The sequence below is a fragment of the Rana temporaria genome, chromosome 5 (assembly GCF_905171775.1).
Source record: "Rana temporaria chromosome 5, aRanTem1.1, whole genome shotgun sequence".
Classification (NCBI taxonomy): Eukaryota; Metazoa; Chordata; class Amphibia; order Anura; family Ranidae; genus Rana; species Rana temporaria.
The window spans coordinates 427,068,564-427,088,910 of NC_053493.1; the positions used below are offsets into that span (position 1 = coordinate 427,068,564).

General features: G+C 55.6%; 1 protein-coding gene across 4 annotated transcripts in view; it reads right to left on the minus strand.

Annotated features, from left to right (window-relative positions):
* Nucleotides 1-4,288: 4,288 nt before the first annotated feature.
* ATG9B (autophagy related 9B) overlaps nucleotides 4,289-20,347 on the minus strand; it is a 69,373-nt gene continuing 53,314 nt past the window's right edge. For all 4 annotated transcript variants that reach the window (XM_040355418.1, XM_040355419.1, XM_040355416.1 and 1 more), the window contains exons 13-15: nucleotides 19,239-19,323; nucleotides 18,988-19,146; nucleotides 4,289-4,898 (exon numbers count right to left, since the gene is read on the minus strand). In XM_040355418.1, the coding sequence (XP_040211352.1) occupies nucleotides 19,001-19,146; nucleotides 19,239-19,323 (231 nt within the window). In that variant the 3' untranslated portion in view covers nucleotides 4,289-4,898; nucleotides 18,988-19,000. The remainder of the gene's footprint in view (nucleotides 4,899-18,987; nucleotides 19,147-19,238; nucleotides 19,324-20,347) is intronic.

The window sequence follows — 20,347 nt, forward strand, 5'->3', positions numbered from 1 at the left end:
AAGTTGTAAGCCAGCCTCCGTATAATAATCCCCTCCTCTACCCAGCGTGCCTCGTTTTCCCATAAGACGGCACTCTTAGTTCACACGAGTATCGACTAAGTGACGGGAATCATCCACTGAGGGACACCGGAATTCAAAATCAGTCAGGTTATACTGCCAACTAGTGGGAGGTTGGGACACTGGCAGAAAAGTTGTAAGCCAGCCTCAATAGCACAATCCCCTCCTCTAACCAGCATGCCTCGTTATTCCCATAAGGGGGCTCCCAGGAGTAATGACCAAGTGATGGAAATCATCCACTGAGGGACACCGGAATGCAAAAACATTTGGGTTATACTGCCACCCACTGGAGGTTGGGACACTGGCATAAGAGTTGTAAGGCAACCTCCTTTTAACAGTCTTCTTCTCTACCCAGCATGCCTCGTTCCCCCCCCCCCCCCCCCCCCCCATTGGTCACTACTCCTGTGAGCTTGGAGTGCCACCTAAATGATGGGAATCTTCCACTGAGGGACCCCTGAATTCAGAAACAGTCAGGTTATACCGCCACCTACTGGAGGATGGGACGCTGGCAGAAAAGTTGCGAGCTAGCCTCCAACGCCGCCTAAGTGATAGGAATCGTCCACTGAGGGACACTGGAATTCAGAAACAGTTGGGTTTTCTGCCAATGTCCCAACCTCCAGCAGGTGGCAGTATAAGTTGTAAGCCAGCCTCCATATAATAATCCCCTCCAGGAGTAACGACTAAGTGATAAGAACCATCCACTGAGGGACACCGGAATTCCGAAACCTCTCTCTCCCTCTCTCTCGTTGGGTTATACCGCCACCTACTGGTGATTGAGACACTGGCAAAAATGTTGTGAGCCAGGGACACCGAAATTCAAAATCAGTCAGGTTATACCGCCACCTACTGGAGGTTGGGACACTGGCAGAAAAGTTGTAAGCCAGCCTCCATATAACAATTCCCTCCTCTACCCAGCATGCCTCGTTTTTCCATAAGACGGCACTCCTAGTTCACACGAGTAATGACGGGAATCATCCACTGAGGGACACCGGAATTCAAAAACATTTGGGTTATACTGCCACCTACTGGAGGTTGGGACACTGGCATAAGAGTTGTAAGGCAACCTCCTTTAACAGTCTTCTTCTCTACCCAGCATGCCTCTTTTTCCCACCCACCCCCCCATTGGCCACTACTCCTGTGAGCTTGGAGTGCCACCGAAGGGGCGGGAATCGTCCACTAAGGGACACCGAAATTCAAAAACAGTCAGGTTATACCGCCACCTACTGGAGGTTCTGACACTGGCAGAAAAGCTGTGAGCCAGCCTCCATATAATAATCCCCTCCTCTACCCAGCATGCCTCGTTTTTCCATTAGTCATTACTGTGAGCTGGGAGTGGCGCCTAAAGGGCGAGGACTTGCGCCACCTTGCCTGATCCGGCAATTGATTCGCTCAACAAACACAAAAATGTGGCACCTCGCCCCCGCCCAGTATTATTAAAATGCCCATCTCTGTTGTTCAGCTTAATTTTTACGGGAAAAATGTAAAATATTGAAAAATGCTGGTAGAATGTTCTGGTTACAAATGTGGTACCACGGATAATGGCGGACACCCCCCCGGAAAGGTCTGGGAAGTTGCGGACACAGACGGTGGGGGAGGTCGCTTTTCCTTGTCCTGCCCGCCTCCGCGATTTTATTACAAGCCTATAAATGAAAGTTCTATGACACGGTTATCGTTTGCAGGTGCCGCCCTCGAGGATAAACTCCTCCCCTGAGGAGGCCGCACATCCTCTTTTTAGAATGCTGTCGGAGGAAGATGGAAGGCGTACTCTGCTATGAAACGGTTGAACAGACGCACACACAGCAGATCTCAGCCAAGACAAATCCTTGGTCCGGAGTTCCAATCTGTGAAAATTCCAGCCGCACACTTTTTTTTTTTTTTTTTTTTTTTAAACCATAACAAGCTTTATTGGCACTAGAACAGGTCGCTCGGCTGTGTCTCTCACCACCATATGCCTTTGACGTTGGTCTATTAACCCATATTGGGGTAGATTCAGAGAGCAATTACGCCGGCATATCCATAGATACGCCGCGTAATTGCTAAGCTGCGCCGGCGTATCTACTTTCTGTATTCAGAAAGCTCGATACGCCGACTTTAGCCTAAGATACGAATGGCATAAGTCTCTTACACCGTCGTATCTTGGGGTGCATTCTCACGCTGGCCGCTAGGTGGCGCTCCCGTAGTTGTCGGCGTAGAATATGCCAATTGCCTAGATACGCCGATTCACAAACGTACATGCACCCGGCGTTCGTTTTTTACGTCGTTTGCGTTAAGGCTTTTTCGGCGTAACGTTGCTCCTGCCATTAGGAGGCGCAGCCAATGTTAAGTATGGCCGTCGTTCCCGCTTCGAAATTTGAATTTTTTACGTCGTTTGCCTATAGGGCTGGACGTAATTTAGGTTCACGTCAAAACCAATACGTCGTTGCGCCGTACTTGGAAGCAATGCACACTGGGATATGTACACGGACGGCGCATAAATTTACATAAAACACAACCCCCTTCCACATTTGAATTACGCGTGCTTACGCCGGCCCCTTTTACGCTACGCCGCCGCGACTTACGGAGCAAGTGCTTTGTGAATACTGCACAAACTCCTGTAAGTTACGGTGGCGTAGCGTAAATACGATACGCTGCGCCGCCGTAAGCTATAGCGCAGCTACGTGAATCTACCCCATTGTGGGTGAAACAGGTCCGGTTTAAATGACCTGTCCTAGTACCAATAAAGCTTGTTGCGGTTAAAAAAAAAAAAAACACAGAAATGCTCAGGAGGTGGATCCCAATAGGGCGAGTACCTACGCTGTGCTGACGATTGGCCGCAACATGTGAATGTAAAAGAGAACATGTATGAGGGGAAAAAAAAACACAGAGGCGGTCCTTCTGTACAAGTATGTAAACATTTATTTTCAGTCACAGCCTGCCCCCGCGGTGCCCCACCACACACGGCTCAGTGTGCTGTAAACACTGCCCCCGCCTGGGATCTGGTCACATAGCTTGGCACTAATATCGGGGGGGGGGGGGGGGGTGCCAGAGCTGAACCCGCCTAGCGGATCATGGTGTACAGTCTGTCAGATATGGGCCCCCAGGCTGGGGCAGGCAGGGCATATGCCGGGAGGGAGCCGGGAATCTCAGAGCACCAGATGTGTAACACTTACACTGTTAGTTGTATTTACTAAAGCAGAGGACCCCCCCCCCCCAGGCAGGGAGGGCGCTCGTTGTCCAGATGGGTCTTGGCCTGTGAATTCTGCTCTCTGTCACCTCACAGAGGCTCCAGCCTCTGACAATAAATCAAATGGCTCCGCCCAGGAGGTTCCCAGATGACGAAGTGTCCATACTGCCAGCAGATTACATTCCTGGCAATCAAGTCCTCCCCCAACCACAGCGCGGGATCAATTCACAAAGCCGTAACGATCATTACCATGGCGATCCCTCAATTATTACCTCTATCCAGCCTCATCCTTACATCTCTGCACCTCCCAACCGTCCTCGCTGCAGCCTCCACAGTGCCCCCCCCCCCACATCTTCATATCTGTTCCATGAACCCCCCCCACCACCATCCTCCTCCTCCTCCCCCCATCTGAACCCCCCACACCATCATCCTCATCCCATCTGAACCATGAACCCCCCCCACCATCATCCTCCCATGTGAACCCCCACCATCACTCTCCCATCTGGACCCCCACCACCATCCTCCCATCTGAACCATGAACCCCCCCCCCCACCATCATCCTCCCATCTGAACCCCCACCATCATCATCCTCCCATCTGGACCCCCACCACCATCCTCCCATCTGGACCATGAACCCCCCCCCCCACCATCATCCTCCCATCTGGGCCCCCACCATCATTCTCCCATCTGAACCATGAACCCCCCACCATCATCCCCCCATCTGGGCCCCCACCACCATCCTCCCATCTGAACCATGAACCCCCCCCCCACCATCATCCTCCCATCTGAACCATGAACCCCCACCATCCTCTGTGAAGCCTCATCTTACCATCTGGACTCTGCACCATATACTCCCCTAGTGCCTTCCTCCCATGCCCCCCCCACCTGTAAAATTTTCTGCTGATGCCCCATGTAGGTTCTTGGCTGGAAATGAGCAGAATCCACAGGACAGATGTAGTGACTATAAAACTGGGATCACATCCAGCGATAAAGGGGGGTGCAGCCTTCAGGAGGGTGCCGCGATGCCCCCCTAGAGGCAGCCGTATGAGCAGCACATGAAATATGGGTGAAGAAGAAGCAGTGGCGTCCTCCGATCCGCTCCTCATGTCCACAAGGCACTTTGGAAGCACAAATCCCCCTCCGTGTCCAGCCAGCGCCCTCCACCTCTCCGGATCCCGCCATCCATTCTAGCGCGGTCGGTGATGAAGTAATATTACAGCTATGGGTGGAGTGCCGGCAACACAGGGCTTGGGGGGCGGGAACACCGATATGAAAAGCAGCTGGAAGCCCCCAGCAGGCAGCACAGTCTTTTAGGGGGGGGGGTCTAATACGGTGGGGGTCACACGGGGGAATATGGACCCCCCCCCCCACTGAGGGCAGCGACATTCTGAATGAGGGCAGCAGGTCAATAATAACACTGGAAATAATAAATATCTCTACATCTTCCTTTACAAGTAGCTTATCCAAAATTCAGCGACATAAAACGTAGTCTCTCTGTAGAAGCGGCACGGGGTCTGGCCATGCACCGACGTCTGATATAAAAATAATAATAATACATGTAGGGACCAGCCGGGCGACTCAGAGAGCGACCCAACGCCCAGCACAGTTCTGGTGGCCATCAGGAGCAACACCACGTCCCATATACATGAAGAGCATCTTTGATCGATCAGTAAGGGACCTGCAAGGAACAATGGGAAGACATAAGGACATGGACGGACCAATCACATAGCAGGCAAGGAGAACACCATCCAATCATGATACAGACCCATCTAATACCATCCAATCACACAGCACAGACATACCGCGAATATCATATTATCTGGATACTCCCGAGTTTGACCGAGGAGAGGGACGCGGAGCTACTCCCGAGTTTGGCCAAGCCGAGGAGAGGGACGCGGAGATACTCCCGAGTTTGGCCAAGCCGAGGAGAGGGACGCCGAGCTACTCCCGAGTTTGGCCAAGCCGAGGAGAGGAGAGGGACGCCGAGCTACTCCCGAGTTTGGCCAAGCCGAGGAGAGGAGAGGGACGCCGAGCTACTCCCGAGTTTGGCCAAGCCGAGGAGAGGAGAGGGACGCCGAGCTACTCCCGAGTTTGGCCAAGCCGAGGAGAGGAGAGGGACGCCGAGCTACTCCCGAGTTTGGCCGAGCTACTCCCGAGTTTGGCCAAGCCGAGGAGAGGGACGCCGAGCTACTCCCGAGTTTGGCCAAGCCGAGGAGAGGGACGCGGAGCTACTCCCGAGTTTGGCCGAGGAGAGGGACGCGGAGCTACTCCCGAGTTTGGCCAAGCCGAGGAGAGGGACGCGGAGATACTCCCGAGTTTGGCCAAGCCCAGGAGAGGGACGCGGAGCTACTCCCGAGTTTGGCCGAGGAGAGGGACGCGGAGCTACTCCCGAGTTTGGCCAAGCCGAGGAGAGGGACGCGGAGATACTCCCGAGTTTGGCCAAGCCGAGGAGAGGGACGCCGAGCTACTCCCGAGTTTGGCCGAGCTACTCCCGAGTTTGGCCAAGCCGAGGAGAGGGACGCCGAGCTACTCCCGAGTTTGGCCAAGCCGAGGAGAGGGACGCGGAGCTACTCCCGAGTTTGGCCGAGGAGAGGGACGCGGAGCTACTCCCGAGTTTGGCCGAGGAGAGGAGAGGGACGCCGAGCTACTCCCGAGTTTGGCCAAGCCGAGGAGAGGGACGCCGAGCTACTCCCGAGTTTGGCCAAGCCGAGGAGAGGGACGCCGAGCTACTCCCGAGTTTGGCCGAGCTACTCCCGAGTTTGGCCAAGCCGAGGAGAGGGACGCCGAGCTACTCCCGAGTTTGGCCAAGCCGAGGAGAGGGACACGGAGCTACTCCCGAGTTTGGCCGAGGAGAGGGACGCGGAGCTACTCCCGAGTTTGGCCAAGCCCAGGAGAGGGACGCGGAGCTACTCCCGAGTTTGGCCGAGGAGAGGGACGCGGAGCTACTCCCGAGTTTGGCCAAGCCGAGGAGAGGGACACGGAGCTACTCCCGAGTTTGGCCAAGGAGAGGAGTGGGACGCCGAGCTACTCCCGAGTTTGGTCAAGCCGAGGAGAGGGACGCCGAGCTACTCCCGAGTTTGGTCAAGCCGAGGAGAGGGACACGGAGCTACTCCCAAATTTAGCCGAGGAGAGGGACACGGAGCTACTCCCGAGTTTGGCCAAGGAGAGGAGTGGGACGCCGAGCTACTCCCGAGTTTGGTCAAGCCGAGGAGAGGGACATGCATCTACTCCCGAGTTTGGCCAAGCCCAGGAGAGGGACGCGGAGCTACTCCCGAGTTTGGCCGAGGAGAGGGACGCGGAGCTACTCCCGAGTTTGGCCAAGCCGAGGAGAGGAGAGGGACACGGAGCTACTCCCGAGTTTGGCCGAGGAGAGGAGAGGGACGCGGAGCTACTCCCGAGTTTGGCCAAGCCGAGGAGAGGGACACGGAGCTACTCCCGAGTTTGGCCGAGGAGAGGGACACGGATCTACTCCCGAGTTTGGCTGAGGAGAGGCACGCGGAGCTACTCCCGAGTTTGGCCAAGCCGAGGAGAGGCACGCGGAGCTACTCCCGAGTTTGGCCAAGGAGGGGGACGCGGAGCTACTCCCGAGTTTGGCCGAGGAGAGGGACGCGGAGCTACTCCCGAGTTTGGCCAAGCCGAGGAGAGGAGAGGGACACGGAGCTACTCCCGAGTTTGGCCGAGGAGAGGAGAGGGACACGGAGCTACTCCCGAGTTTGGCCGAGGAGAGGAGAGGGACACGGAGCTACTCCCGAGTTTGGCCGAGGAGAGGAGAGGGACACGGAGCTACTCCCGAGTTTGGCCGAGGAGAGGGACACGGAGCTACTCCCGAGTTTGGCCGAGGAGAGGGACACGGATCTACTCCCGAGTTTGGCTGAGGAGAGGCACGCGGAGCTACTCCCGAGTTTGGCCAAGCCGAGGAGAGGCACGCGGAGCTACTCCCGAGTTTGGCCGAGGAGAGGGACGCGGAGCTACTCCCGAGTTTGGCCAAGGAGAGGGACGCGGAGCTACTCCCGAGTTTGGCCAAGGAGAGGAGAGGGACGCGGAGCTACTCCCGAGTTTGGCCAAGGAGAGGGACATCTGGCTTCTTCCGAGTTTGGCCAAGCCAAGGAGAGTGATGGCGGACTACTCCCGAGTCTGTGTGGGAGTCTATATAATGGCCTTTGTTCTGTGTCAGGTGACGTCCGGTATGCAAGGCCACAATTTACAGGATGTCAACATTCTGCTGGCAGGAACAGAGCCCCACATTATAGTAAATCGGGGCCAATAGGAATGGTCTTAACCTGTGAGGGGCATTTCAGACCAGTGGCATCCCTTCTGACCAGCAGGTGACCCATAAAGAACCCCCACTGAACTGGAGCGGAATGAAGGAAGGTCACATTTCTGACATCCATATCTGGTCAGGTTTTATCTCCAGCCTGAAACCCCCCAACGCATGTTAGCTTTATAGGCTGGTGGGTGGAAAGGAGAACGCATCTCTTGGTATTCTCTGACCTCCGATCCTCCAATCCATCACATTTGGGTCTCTCAAAAGAATGCTTCAGCAAAAGCGTTTACTGACACCCCCCCCACCCATACACAGGACACACCCACCTCACACAACCCCAAGAACAAACAGACCCCCCCCCCTCCATACACAGGACACACCCACCTCACACAACAGCAAGAAGAAACAGACCCCCCCCCCCCTCCATACACCAACACACCCACCTCACACAACCCCAAGAACAAACAGACACCCACCCCACACAACCCTCAGCATACACAGGACACACCCACCCCACACAACCCTCAGCATACACAGGACACACCCACCCCACACAACCCTCAGCATACACAGGACACACCCACCTCACACAACCCTCAGCATACACAGGACACACCCACCTCACACAACCCTCAGCATACACAGGACACACCCACCTCACACAACCCCCAGCATACACAGGACACACCCACCTCACACAACCCTCAGCATACACAGGACACACCCACCTCACACAACCCTCAGCATACACAGGACACACCCACCTCACACAACCCTCAGCATACACAGGACACACCCACCTCACACAACCCCCAGCATACACAGGACACACCCACCTCACACAACCCTCAGCATACACAGGACACACCCACCTCACACAACCCTCAGCATACACAGGACACACCCACCTCACACAACCCTCAGCATACACAGGACACACCCACCTCACACAACCACAAGAACAAACACAAGACACACCCACCTCACACAACCCTCAGCATACACAGGACACACCCACCTCACACAACCACAAGAACACACAGACCCCCCCCCCCCCCTCCATACACCAACACACCCACCTCACACAACCCTCAGCATACACAGGACACACCCACCTCACACAACCCTCAGCATACACAGGACACACCCACCTCACACAACCCTCAGCATACACAGGACACACCCACCTCACACAACCCTCAGCATACACAGGACACACCTACCTCACACAACCCTCAGCATATACGGGACACACCCACCTCACACAACCCTCAGCATACACAGGACACACCCACCTCACACAACCCTCAGCATACACAGGACACACCCACCTCACACAACCCTCAGCATACACAGGACACACCCACCTCACACAACCCTCAGCATACACAGGACACACCCACCTCACACAACCCTCAGCATACACAGGACACACCCAGCTCACACAACCCTCAGCATACACAGGACACACCCACCTCACACAACCACAAGAACAAACACAAGACACACCCACCTCACACAACCCTCAGCATACACAGGACACACCCACCTCACACAACCACAAGAACACACAGACCCCCCCCCCTCCATACACCAACACACCCACCTCACACAACCCTCAGCATACACAGGACACACCCACCTCACACAACCCCCAGCATACACAGGACACACCCACCTCACACAACCCTCAGCATACACAGGACACACCCACCTCACACAACCCGAAGAACAAACACAGGACACACCCACCTCACACAACCCTCAGCATACACAGGACACACCCACCTCACACAACCCTCAGCATACACAGGACACACCCACCTCACACAATCCTCAGCATACACAGGACACACCCACCTCACACAACCCTCAGCATACACAGGACACACCCACCTCACACAACCCTCAGCATACACAGGACACACCCACCTCACACAACCCTCAGCATACACAGGACACACCCACCTCACACAACCCTCAGCATACACAGGACACACCCACCTCACACAACCCCCAGCATACACAGGACACACCCACCTCACACAACCCTCAGCATACACAGGACACACCCACCCCACACAACCCTCAGCATACACAGGACACACCCACCTCACACAACCCTCAGCATACACAGGACACACCCACCTCACACAACCCTCAGCATACACAGGACACACCCACCTCACACAACCCTCAGCATACACAGGACACACCCACCTCACACAACCCTCAGCATACACAGGACACACCCACCTCACACAACCCCCAGCATACACAGGACACACCCACCTCACACAACCCTCAGCATACACAGGACACACCCACCTCACACAACCCTCAGCATACACAGGACACACCCACCTCACACAACCCTCAGCATACACAGGACACACCCACCTCACACAACCCTCAGCATACACAGGACACACCCACCTCACACAACCCTCAGCATATACAGGACACCCCCACCTCACACAACCCTCAGCATACACAGGACACACCCACCTCACACAACCCTCAGCATACACAGGACACACCCACCTCACACAACCCTCAGCATACACAGGACACACCCACCTCACACAACCCTCAGCATACACAGGACACACCCACCTCACACAACCCCCAGCATACACAGGACACACCCACCTCACACAACCACAAGAACAAACACAAGACACACCCACCTCACACAACCCTCAGCATACACAGGACACACCCACCTCACACAACCCTAGGAAAAAACACAGGACACACCCACCTCACACAACCCTCAGCATACACAGGACACACCCACCTCACACAACCCGAAGAACAAACACAGGACACACCCACCTCACACAACCCTCAGCATACACAGGACACACCCACCTCACACAACCCTCAGCATACACAGGACACACCCACCTCACACAACCCTCAGCATACACAGGACACACCCACCTCACACAACCCTCAGCATACACAGGACACACCCACCTCACACAACCCTCAGCATACACAGGACACACCCACCTCACACAACCCCCAGCATACACAGGACACACCCACCTCACACAACCCGAAGAACAAACACAGGACACACCCACCTCACACAACCCTCAGCATACACAGGACACACCCACCTCACACAACCCTCAGCATACACAGGACACACCCACCTCACACAACCCTCAGCATACACAGGACACACCCACCTCACACAACCCCCAGCATACACAGGACACACCCACCTCACACAACCCTCAGCATACACAGGACACACCCACCTCACACAACCCTCAGCATACACAGGACACACCCACCTCACACAACCACAAGAACACACAGACCCCCCCCCCTCCATACACCAACACACCCACCTCACACAACCCTCAGCATACACAGGACACACCCACCTCACACAACCCCCAGCATACACAGGACACACCCACCTCACACAACCCTCAGCATACACAGGACACACCCACCTCACACAACCCGAAGAACAAACACAGGACACACCCACCTCACACAACCCTCAGCATACACAGGACACACCCACCTCACACAACCCTCAGCATACACAGGACACACCCACCTCACACAATCCTCAGCATACACAGGACACACCCACCTCACACAACCCTCAGCATACACAGGACACACCCACCTCACACAACCCTCAGCATACACAGGACACACCCACCTCACACAACCCTCAGCATACACAGGACACACCCACCTCACACAACCCTCAGCATACACAGGACACACCCACCTCACACAACCCTAGGAAAAAACACAGGACACACCCACCTCACACAACCCTCAGCATACACAGGACACACCCACCTCACACAACCCGAAGAACAAACACAGGACACACCCACCTCACACAACCCTCAGCATACACAGGACACACCCACCTCACACAACCCTCAGCATACACAGGACACACCCACCTCACACAACCCTCAGCATACACAGGACACACCCACCTCACACAACCCTCAGCATACACAGGACACACCCACCTCACACAACCCTCAGCATACACAGGACACACCCACCTCACACAACCCCCAGCATACACAGGACACACCCACCTCACACAACCCGAAGAACAAACACAGGACACACCCACCTCACACAACCCTCAGCATACACAGGACACACCCACCTCACACAACCCTCAGCATACATAGGACACACCCACCTCACACAACCCTCAGCAAACAGGGCATACACAGGACACACCCACCTCACACAACCCTCAGCATACACAGGACACACCCACCTCACACAACCCTCAGCATACACAGGACACACCCACCTCACACAACCCTCAGCATACACAGGACACACCCACCTCACACAACCCTCAGCATACACAGGACACACCCACCTCACACAACCCCCAGCATACACAGGACACACCCACCTCACACAACCCTCAGCATATACAGGACACCCCCACCTCACACAACCCTCAGCATACACAGGACACACCCACCTCACACAACCCTAGGAAAAAACACAGGACACACCCACCTCACACAACCCTCAGCATACACAGGACACACCCACCTCACACATCCCTCAGCATACACAGGACACACCCACCTCACACAACCCTCAGCATACACAGGACACACCCACCTCACACAACCCGAAGAACAAACACAGGACACACCCACCTCACACAACCCTCAGCATACACAGGACACACCCACCTCACACAACCCTCAGCATACACAGGACACACCCACCTCACACAACCCTCAGCATACACAGGACACACCCACCTCACACAACCCTCAGCATACACAGGACACACCCACCTCACACAACCCTCAGCATACACAGGACACACCCACCTCACACAACCCCCAGCATACACAGGACACACCCACCTCACACAACCCTCAGCATACACAGGACACACCCACCTCACACAACCCTCAGCATACACAGGACACACCCACCTCACACAACCCTCAGCATACACAGGACACACCCACCTCACACAACCCTCAGCATACACAGGACACACCCACCTCACACAACCCCAAGAACAAACAGACACCCACCTCACACAACCCTCAGCATACACAGGACACACCCACCTCACACAACCCTCAGCATACACAGGACACACCCACCTCACACAACCCTCAGCATACACAGGACACAACCCTCAGCATACACAGGACACACCCACCTCACACAACCCTCAGCATACACAGGACACACCCACCTCACACAACCCTCAGCATACACAGGACACCCCCACCTCACACAACCCTCAGCATACACAGGACACACCCACCTCACACAACCCTAGGAAAAAACACAGGACACACCCACCTCACACAACCCTCAGCATACACAGGACACACCCACCTCACACAACCCTCAGCATACACAGGACACACCCACCTCACACAACCCTCAGCATACACAGGACACACCCACCTCACACAACCCTCAGCATACACAGGACACACCCACCTCACACAACCCCCAGCATACACAGGACACACCCACCTCACACAACCCCCAGCATACACAGGACACACCCACCTCACACAACCCTCAGCATATACAGGACACCCCCACCTCACACAACCCTCAGCATACACAGGACACACCCACCTCACACAACCCTAGGAAAAAACACAGGACACACCCACCTCACACAACCCTCAGCATACACAGGACACACCCACCTCACACAACCCTCAGCATACACAGGACACACCCACCTCACACAACCCTCAGCATACACAGGACACACCCACCTCACACAACCCGAAGAACAAACACAAGACACACCCACCTCACACAACCCTCAGCATACACAGGACACACTCACCTCACACAACCCTCAGCATACACAGGACACACCCACCTCACACAACCCTCAGCATACACAGGACACACCCACCTCACACAACCCTCAGCATACACAGGACACACCCACCTCACACAACCCTCAGCATACACAGGACACACCCACCTCACACAACCCTCAGCATACACAGGACACACCCACCTCACACAACCCTCAGCATACACAGGACACACCCACCTCACACAACCCTCAGCATACACGGGACACACCCACCTCACACAACCCTCAGCATACACGGGACACACCCACCTCACACAACCCTCAGCATACACGGGACACACCCACCTCACACAACCCTCAGCATACACAGGACACACCCACCTCACACAACCCTCAGCATACACAGGACACACCCACCTCACACAACCCGAAGAACAAACACAGGACACACCCACCTCACACAACCCTCAGCATACACAGGACACACCCACCTCACACAACCCTCAGCATACACAGGACACACCCACCTCACACAACCCGAAGAACAAACACAGGACACACCCACCTCACACAACCCTCAGCATACACAGGACACACCCACCTCACACAACCCTCAGCATACACAGGACACACCCACCTCACACAACCCTCAGCATACACAGGACACACCCACCTCACACAACCCTCAGCATACACAGGACACACCCACCTCACACAACCCTCAGCATACACAGGACACACCCACCTCACACAACCCTCAGCATACACAGGACACACCCACCTCACACAACCCTCAGCATATACAGGACACCCCCACCTCACACAACCCTCAGCATACACAGGACACACCCACCTCACACAACCCTAGGAAAAAACACAGGACACACCCACCTCACACAACCCTCAGCATACACAGGACACACCCACCTCACACAACCCTCAGCATACACAGGACACACCCACCTCACACAACCCTCAGCATACACAGGACACACCCACCTCACACAACCCCCAGCATACACAGGACACACCCACCTCACACAACCCTCAGCATACACAGGACACACCCACCTCACACAACCCTCAGCATACACAGGACACACCCACCTCACACAACCCTCAGCATACACAGGACACACCCACCTCACACAACCACAAGAACAAACACAAGACACACCCACCTCACACAACCCTCAGCATACACAGGACACACCCACCTCACACAACCACAAGAACACACAGACCCCCCCCCCTCCTCCATACACCAACACACCCACCTCACACAACCCTCAGCATACACAGGACACACCCACCTCACACAACCCTCAGCATACACAGGACACACCCACCTCACACAACCCTCAGCATACACAGGACACACCCACCTCACACAACCACAAGAACAAACACAAGACACACCCACCTCACACAACCCTCAGCATACACAGGACACACCCACCTCACACAACCCTCAGCATACACAGGACACACCCACCTCACACAACCCTCAGCATACACAGGACACACCTACCTCACACAACCCTCAGCATATACGGGACACACCCACCTCACACAACCCTCAGCATACACAGGACACACCCACCTCACACAACCCTCAGCATACACAGGACACACCCACCTCACACAACCCTCAGCATACACAGGACACACCCACCTCACACAACCACAAGAACACACAGACCCCCCCCCTCCATACACCAACACACCCACCTCACACAACCCTCAGCATACACAGGACACACCCACCTCACACAACCCCCAGCATACACAGGACACACCCACCTCACACAACCCTCAGCATACACAGGACACACCCACCTCACACAACCCGAAGAACAAACACAGGACACACCCACCTCACACAACCCTCAGCATACACAGGACACACCCACCTCACACAACCCTCAGCATACACAGGACACACCCACCTCACACAATCCTCAGCATACACAGGACACACCCACCTCACACAACCCTCAGCATACACAGGACACACCCACCTCACACAACCCTCAGCATACACAGGACACACCCACCTCACACAACCCTCAGCATACACAGGACACACCCACCTCACACAACCCTCAGCATACACAGGACACACCCACCTCACACAACCCTAGGAAAAAACACAGGACACACCCACCTCACACAACCCTCAGCATACACAGGACACACCCACCTCACACAACCCGAAGAACAAACACAGGACACACCCACCTCACACAACCCTCAGCATACACAGGACACACCCACCTCACACAACCCTCAGCATACACAGGACACACCCACCTCACACAACCCTCAGCATACACAGGACACACCCACCTCACACAACCCTCAGCATACACAGGACACACCCACCTCACACAACCCTCAGCATACACAGGACACACCCACCTCACACAACCCCCAGCATACACAGGACACACCCACCTCACACAACCCGAAGAACAAACACAGGACACACCCACCTCACACAACCCTCAGCATACACAGGACACACCCACCTCACACAACCCTCAGCATACATAGGACACACCCACCTCACACAACCCTCAGCAAACAGGGCATACACAGGACACACCCACCTCACACAACCCTCAGCATACACAGGACACACCCACCTCACACAACCCTCAGCATACACAGGACACACCCACCTCACACAACCCTCAGCATACACAGGACACACCCACCTCACACAACCCTCAGCATACACAGGACACACCCACCTCACACAACCCTCAGCATACACAGGACACACCCACCTCACACAACCCTCAGCATACACAGGACACACCCACCTCACACAACCCTCAGCATACACAGGACACACCCACCTCACACAACCCCCAGCATACACAGGACACACCCACCTCACACAACCCTCAGCATATACAGGACACCCCCACCTCACACAACCCTCAGCATACACAGGACACACCCACCTCACACAACCCTAGGAAAAAACACAGGACACACCCACCTCACACAACCCTCAGCATACACAGGACACACCCACCTCACACAACCCTCAGCATACACAGGACACACCCACCTCACACAACCCTCAGCATACACAGGACACACCCACCTCACACAACCCGAAGAACAAACACAGGACACACCCACCTCACACAACCCTCAGCATACACAGGACACACTCACCTCACACAACCCTCAGCATACACAGGACACACCCACCTCACACAACCCTCAGCATACACAGGACACACCCACCTCACACAACCCTCAGCATACACAGGACACACCCACCTCACACAACCCTCAGCATACACAGGACACACCCACCTCACACAACCCTCAGCATACACAGGACACACTCACCTCACACAACCCTCAGCATACACAGGACACACCCACCTCACACAACCCTCAGCATACACAGGACACACCCACCTCACACAACCCTCAGCATACACAGGACACACCCACCTCACACAACCCCCAGCATACACAGGACACACCCACCTCACACAACCCTCAGCATACACAGGACACACCCACCTCACACAACCCTCAGCATACACAGGACACACCCACCTCACACAACCCTCAGCATACACAGGACACACCCACCTCACACAACCCTCAGCATACACAGGACACACCCACCTCACACAACCCCAAGAACAAACAGACACCCACCTCACACAACCCTCAGCATACACAGGACACACCCACCTCACACAACCCTCAGCATACACAGGACACACCCACCTCACACAACCCTCAGCATACACAGGACACAACCCTCAGCATACACAGGACACACCCACCTCACACAACCCTCAGCATACACAGGACACACCCACCTCACACAACCCTCAGCATACACAGGACACCCCCACCTCACACAACCCTCAGCATACACAGGACACACCCACCTCACACAAACCTAGGAAAAAACACAGGACACACCCACCTCACACAACCCTCAGCATACACAGGACACACCCACCTCACACAACCCTCAGCATACACAGGACACACCCACCTCACACAACCCTCAGCATACACAGGACACACCCACCTCACACAACCCTCAGCATACACAGGACACACCCACCTCACACAACCCCCAGCATACACAGGACACACCCACCTCACACAACCCTCAGCATACACAGGACACACCCACCTCACACAACCCTCAGCATATACAGGACACCCCCACCTCACACAACCCTCAGCATACACAGGACACACCCACCTCACACAACCCTAGGAAAAAACACAGGACACACCCACCTCACACAACCCTCAGCATACACAGGACACACCCACCTCACACAACCCTCAGCATACACAGGACACACCCACCTCACACAACCCTCAGCATACACAGGACACACCCACCTCACACAACCCGAAGAACAAACACAAGACACACCCACCTCACACAACCCTCAGCATACACAGGACACACTCACCTCACACAACCCTCAGCATACACAGGACACACCCACCTCACACAACCCTCAGCATACACAGGACACACCCACCTCACACAACCCTCAGCATACACAGGACACACCCACCTCACACAACCCTCAGCATACACAGGACACACCCACCTCACACAACCCTCAGCATACACAGGACACACCCACCTCACACAACCCTCAGCATACACAGGACACACCCACCTCACACAACCCTCAGCATACACGGGACACACCCACCTCACACAACCCTCAGCATACACGGGACACACCCACCTCACACAACCCTCAGCATACACGGGACACACCCACCTCACACAACCCTCAGCATACACAGGACACACCCACCTCACACAACCCTCAGCATACACAGGACACACCCACCTCACACAACCCGAAGAACAAACACAGGACACACCCACCTCACACAACCCTCAGCATACACAGGACACACCCACCTCACACAACCCTCAGCATACACAGGACACACCCACCTCACACAACCCGAAGAACAAACACAGGACACACCCACCTCACACAACCCTCAGCATACACAGGACACACCCACCTCACACAACCCTCAGCATACACAGGACACACCCACCTCACACAACCCTCAGCATACACAGGACACACCCACCTCACACAACCCTCAGCATACACAGGACACACCCACCTCACACAACCCTCAGCATACACAGGACACACCCACCTCACACAACCCTCAGCATACACAGGACACACCCACCTCACACAACCCTCAGCATATACAGGACACCCCCACCTCACACAACCCTCAGCATACACAGGACACACCCACCTCACACAACCCTAGGAAAAAACACAGGACACACCCACCTCACACAACCCTCAGCATACACAGGACACACCCACCTCACACAACCCTCAGCATACACAGGACACACCCACCTCACACAACCCTCAGCATACACAGGACACACCCACCTCACACAACCCCCAGCATACACAGGACACACCCACCTCACACAACCCTCAGCATACACAGGACACACCCACCTCACACAACCCTCAGCATACACAGGACACACCCACCTCACACAACCCTCAGCATACACAGGACACACCCACCTCACACAACCCGAAGAACAGACAGACAGACACCCCCCCCTCCTCCATACACCAACACACCCACCTTATGGGATGTGCTAACTGCTTCCACCGCTGCTGCTGCTTGTGCTATGGGCCGCTGAAGCCACCTTCAAGGGGGTCCTTTCTTCCGCCTCCTGCTCCTCCTCTTCCCAGCCCCCGAGGCGCAGACCATGGTACCCCGACCGAGAACCGGACCTGGTCCCTGCAATAGGAGGACAGGGGAGCAGTTATCAGTTAGTGGAGTATACAGAGACCAATGCAGACACAATGTAAAGGGTATACACAGAACTTCACCTGGGTGGGGTCTCTGATGAGGAGACAGATCTGATGCTTGCCACATCCCTAGGGGGCGCTGTGCTGAGCCTTGAATCTGGTGTACCTGGGAAAGATGGAGATGGTTACCGGGCTGAAAAACATTCCATGTCCACTGCAAAGACCGGGGAGGTTTTCTCCTTCTTTCCAACTAGTAGACTTTGCAAATATGCCACAGGGAGGTACAGCCAGGGGGGAGAGGAGCATATAGAGGTACAGCCCAGGAGGAGAGGAGCATAGAGAGGTACAGCCCGGGAGGAGAGAGGGAGGGAGGAGGGGAGCATAGAGAGGTACAGCCCGGGAGGAGAGAGGAGGGGAGCATAGAGAGGTACAGCCCGGGAGGAGAGAGGGAGGAGGGGGATCATAGAGAGGTAGAGCCCGGGAGGAGAGAGGGAGGAGGGGGGGTCATAGAGAGGTAGAGCCCGGGAGGAGAGAGGAGGGGATCATAGAGAGGTACAGCCCGGGAGGAGAGAGGGAGGAGGGGGATCATAGAGAGGTACAGCCCGGGAGGAGAGAGGGAGGAGGGGATAATAGAGAGGTACAGCCCAGGAGGAGAGAGGGAGGAGGGGGATCATAGAGAGGTAGAGCCCGGGAGGAGAGAGGGAGGAGGGGATAATAGAGAGGTACAGCCCAGGAGGAGAGAGGGAGGAGGGGGGTCATAGAGAGGTAGAGCCCGGGAGGAGAGAGGAGGGGATAATAGAGAGGTACAGCCCGGGAGGAGAGAGGGAGGAGAGAGGGAGGAGGGGGATCATAGAGAGGTAGAGCCCGGGAGGAGAGAGGGAGGAGGGGGGGTCATAGAGAGGTAGAGCCCGGGAGGAGAGAGGAGGGGATCATAGAGAGGTACAGCCCGGGAGGAGAGAGGGAGGAGGGGGGATCATAGAGAGGTACAGCCCGGGAGGAGAGAGGGAGGAGGGGATAATAGAGAGGTACAGCCCAGGAGGAGAGAGGGAGGAGGGGGATCATAGAGAGGTAGAGCCCGGGAGGAGAGAGGAGGGGATAATAGAGAGGTACAGCCCGGGAGGAGAGAGGGAGGAGGGGGATCATAGAGAGGTAGAGCCCGGGAGGAGAGAGGGAGGAGGGGATAATAGAGA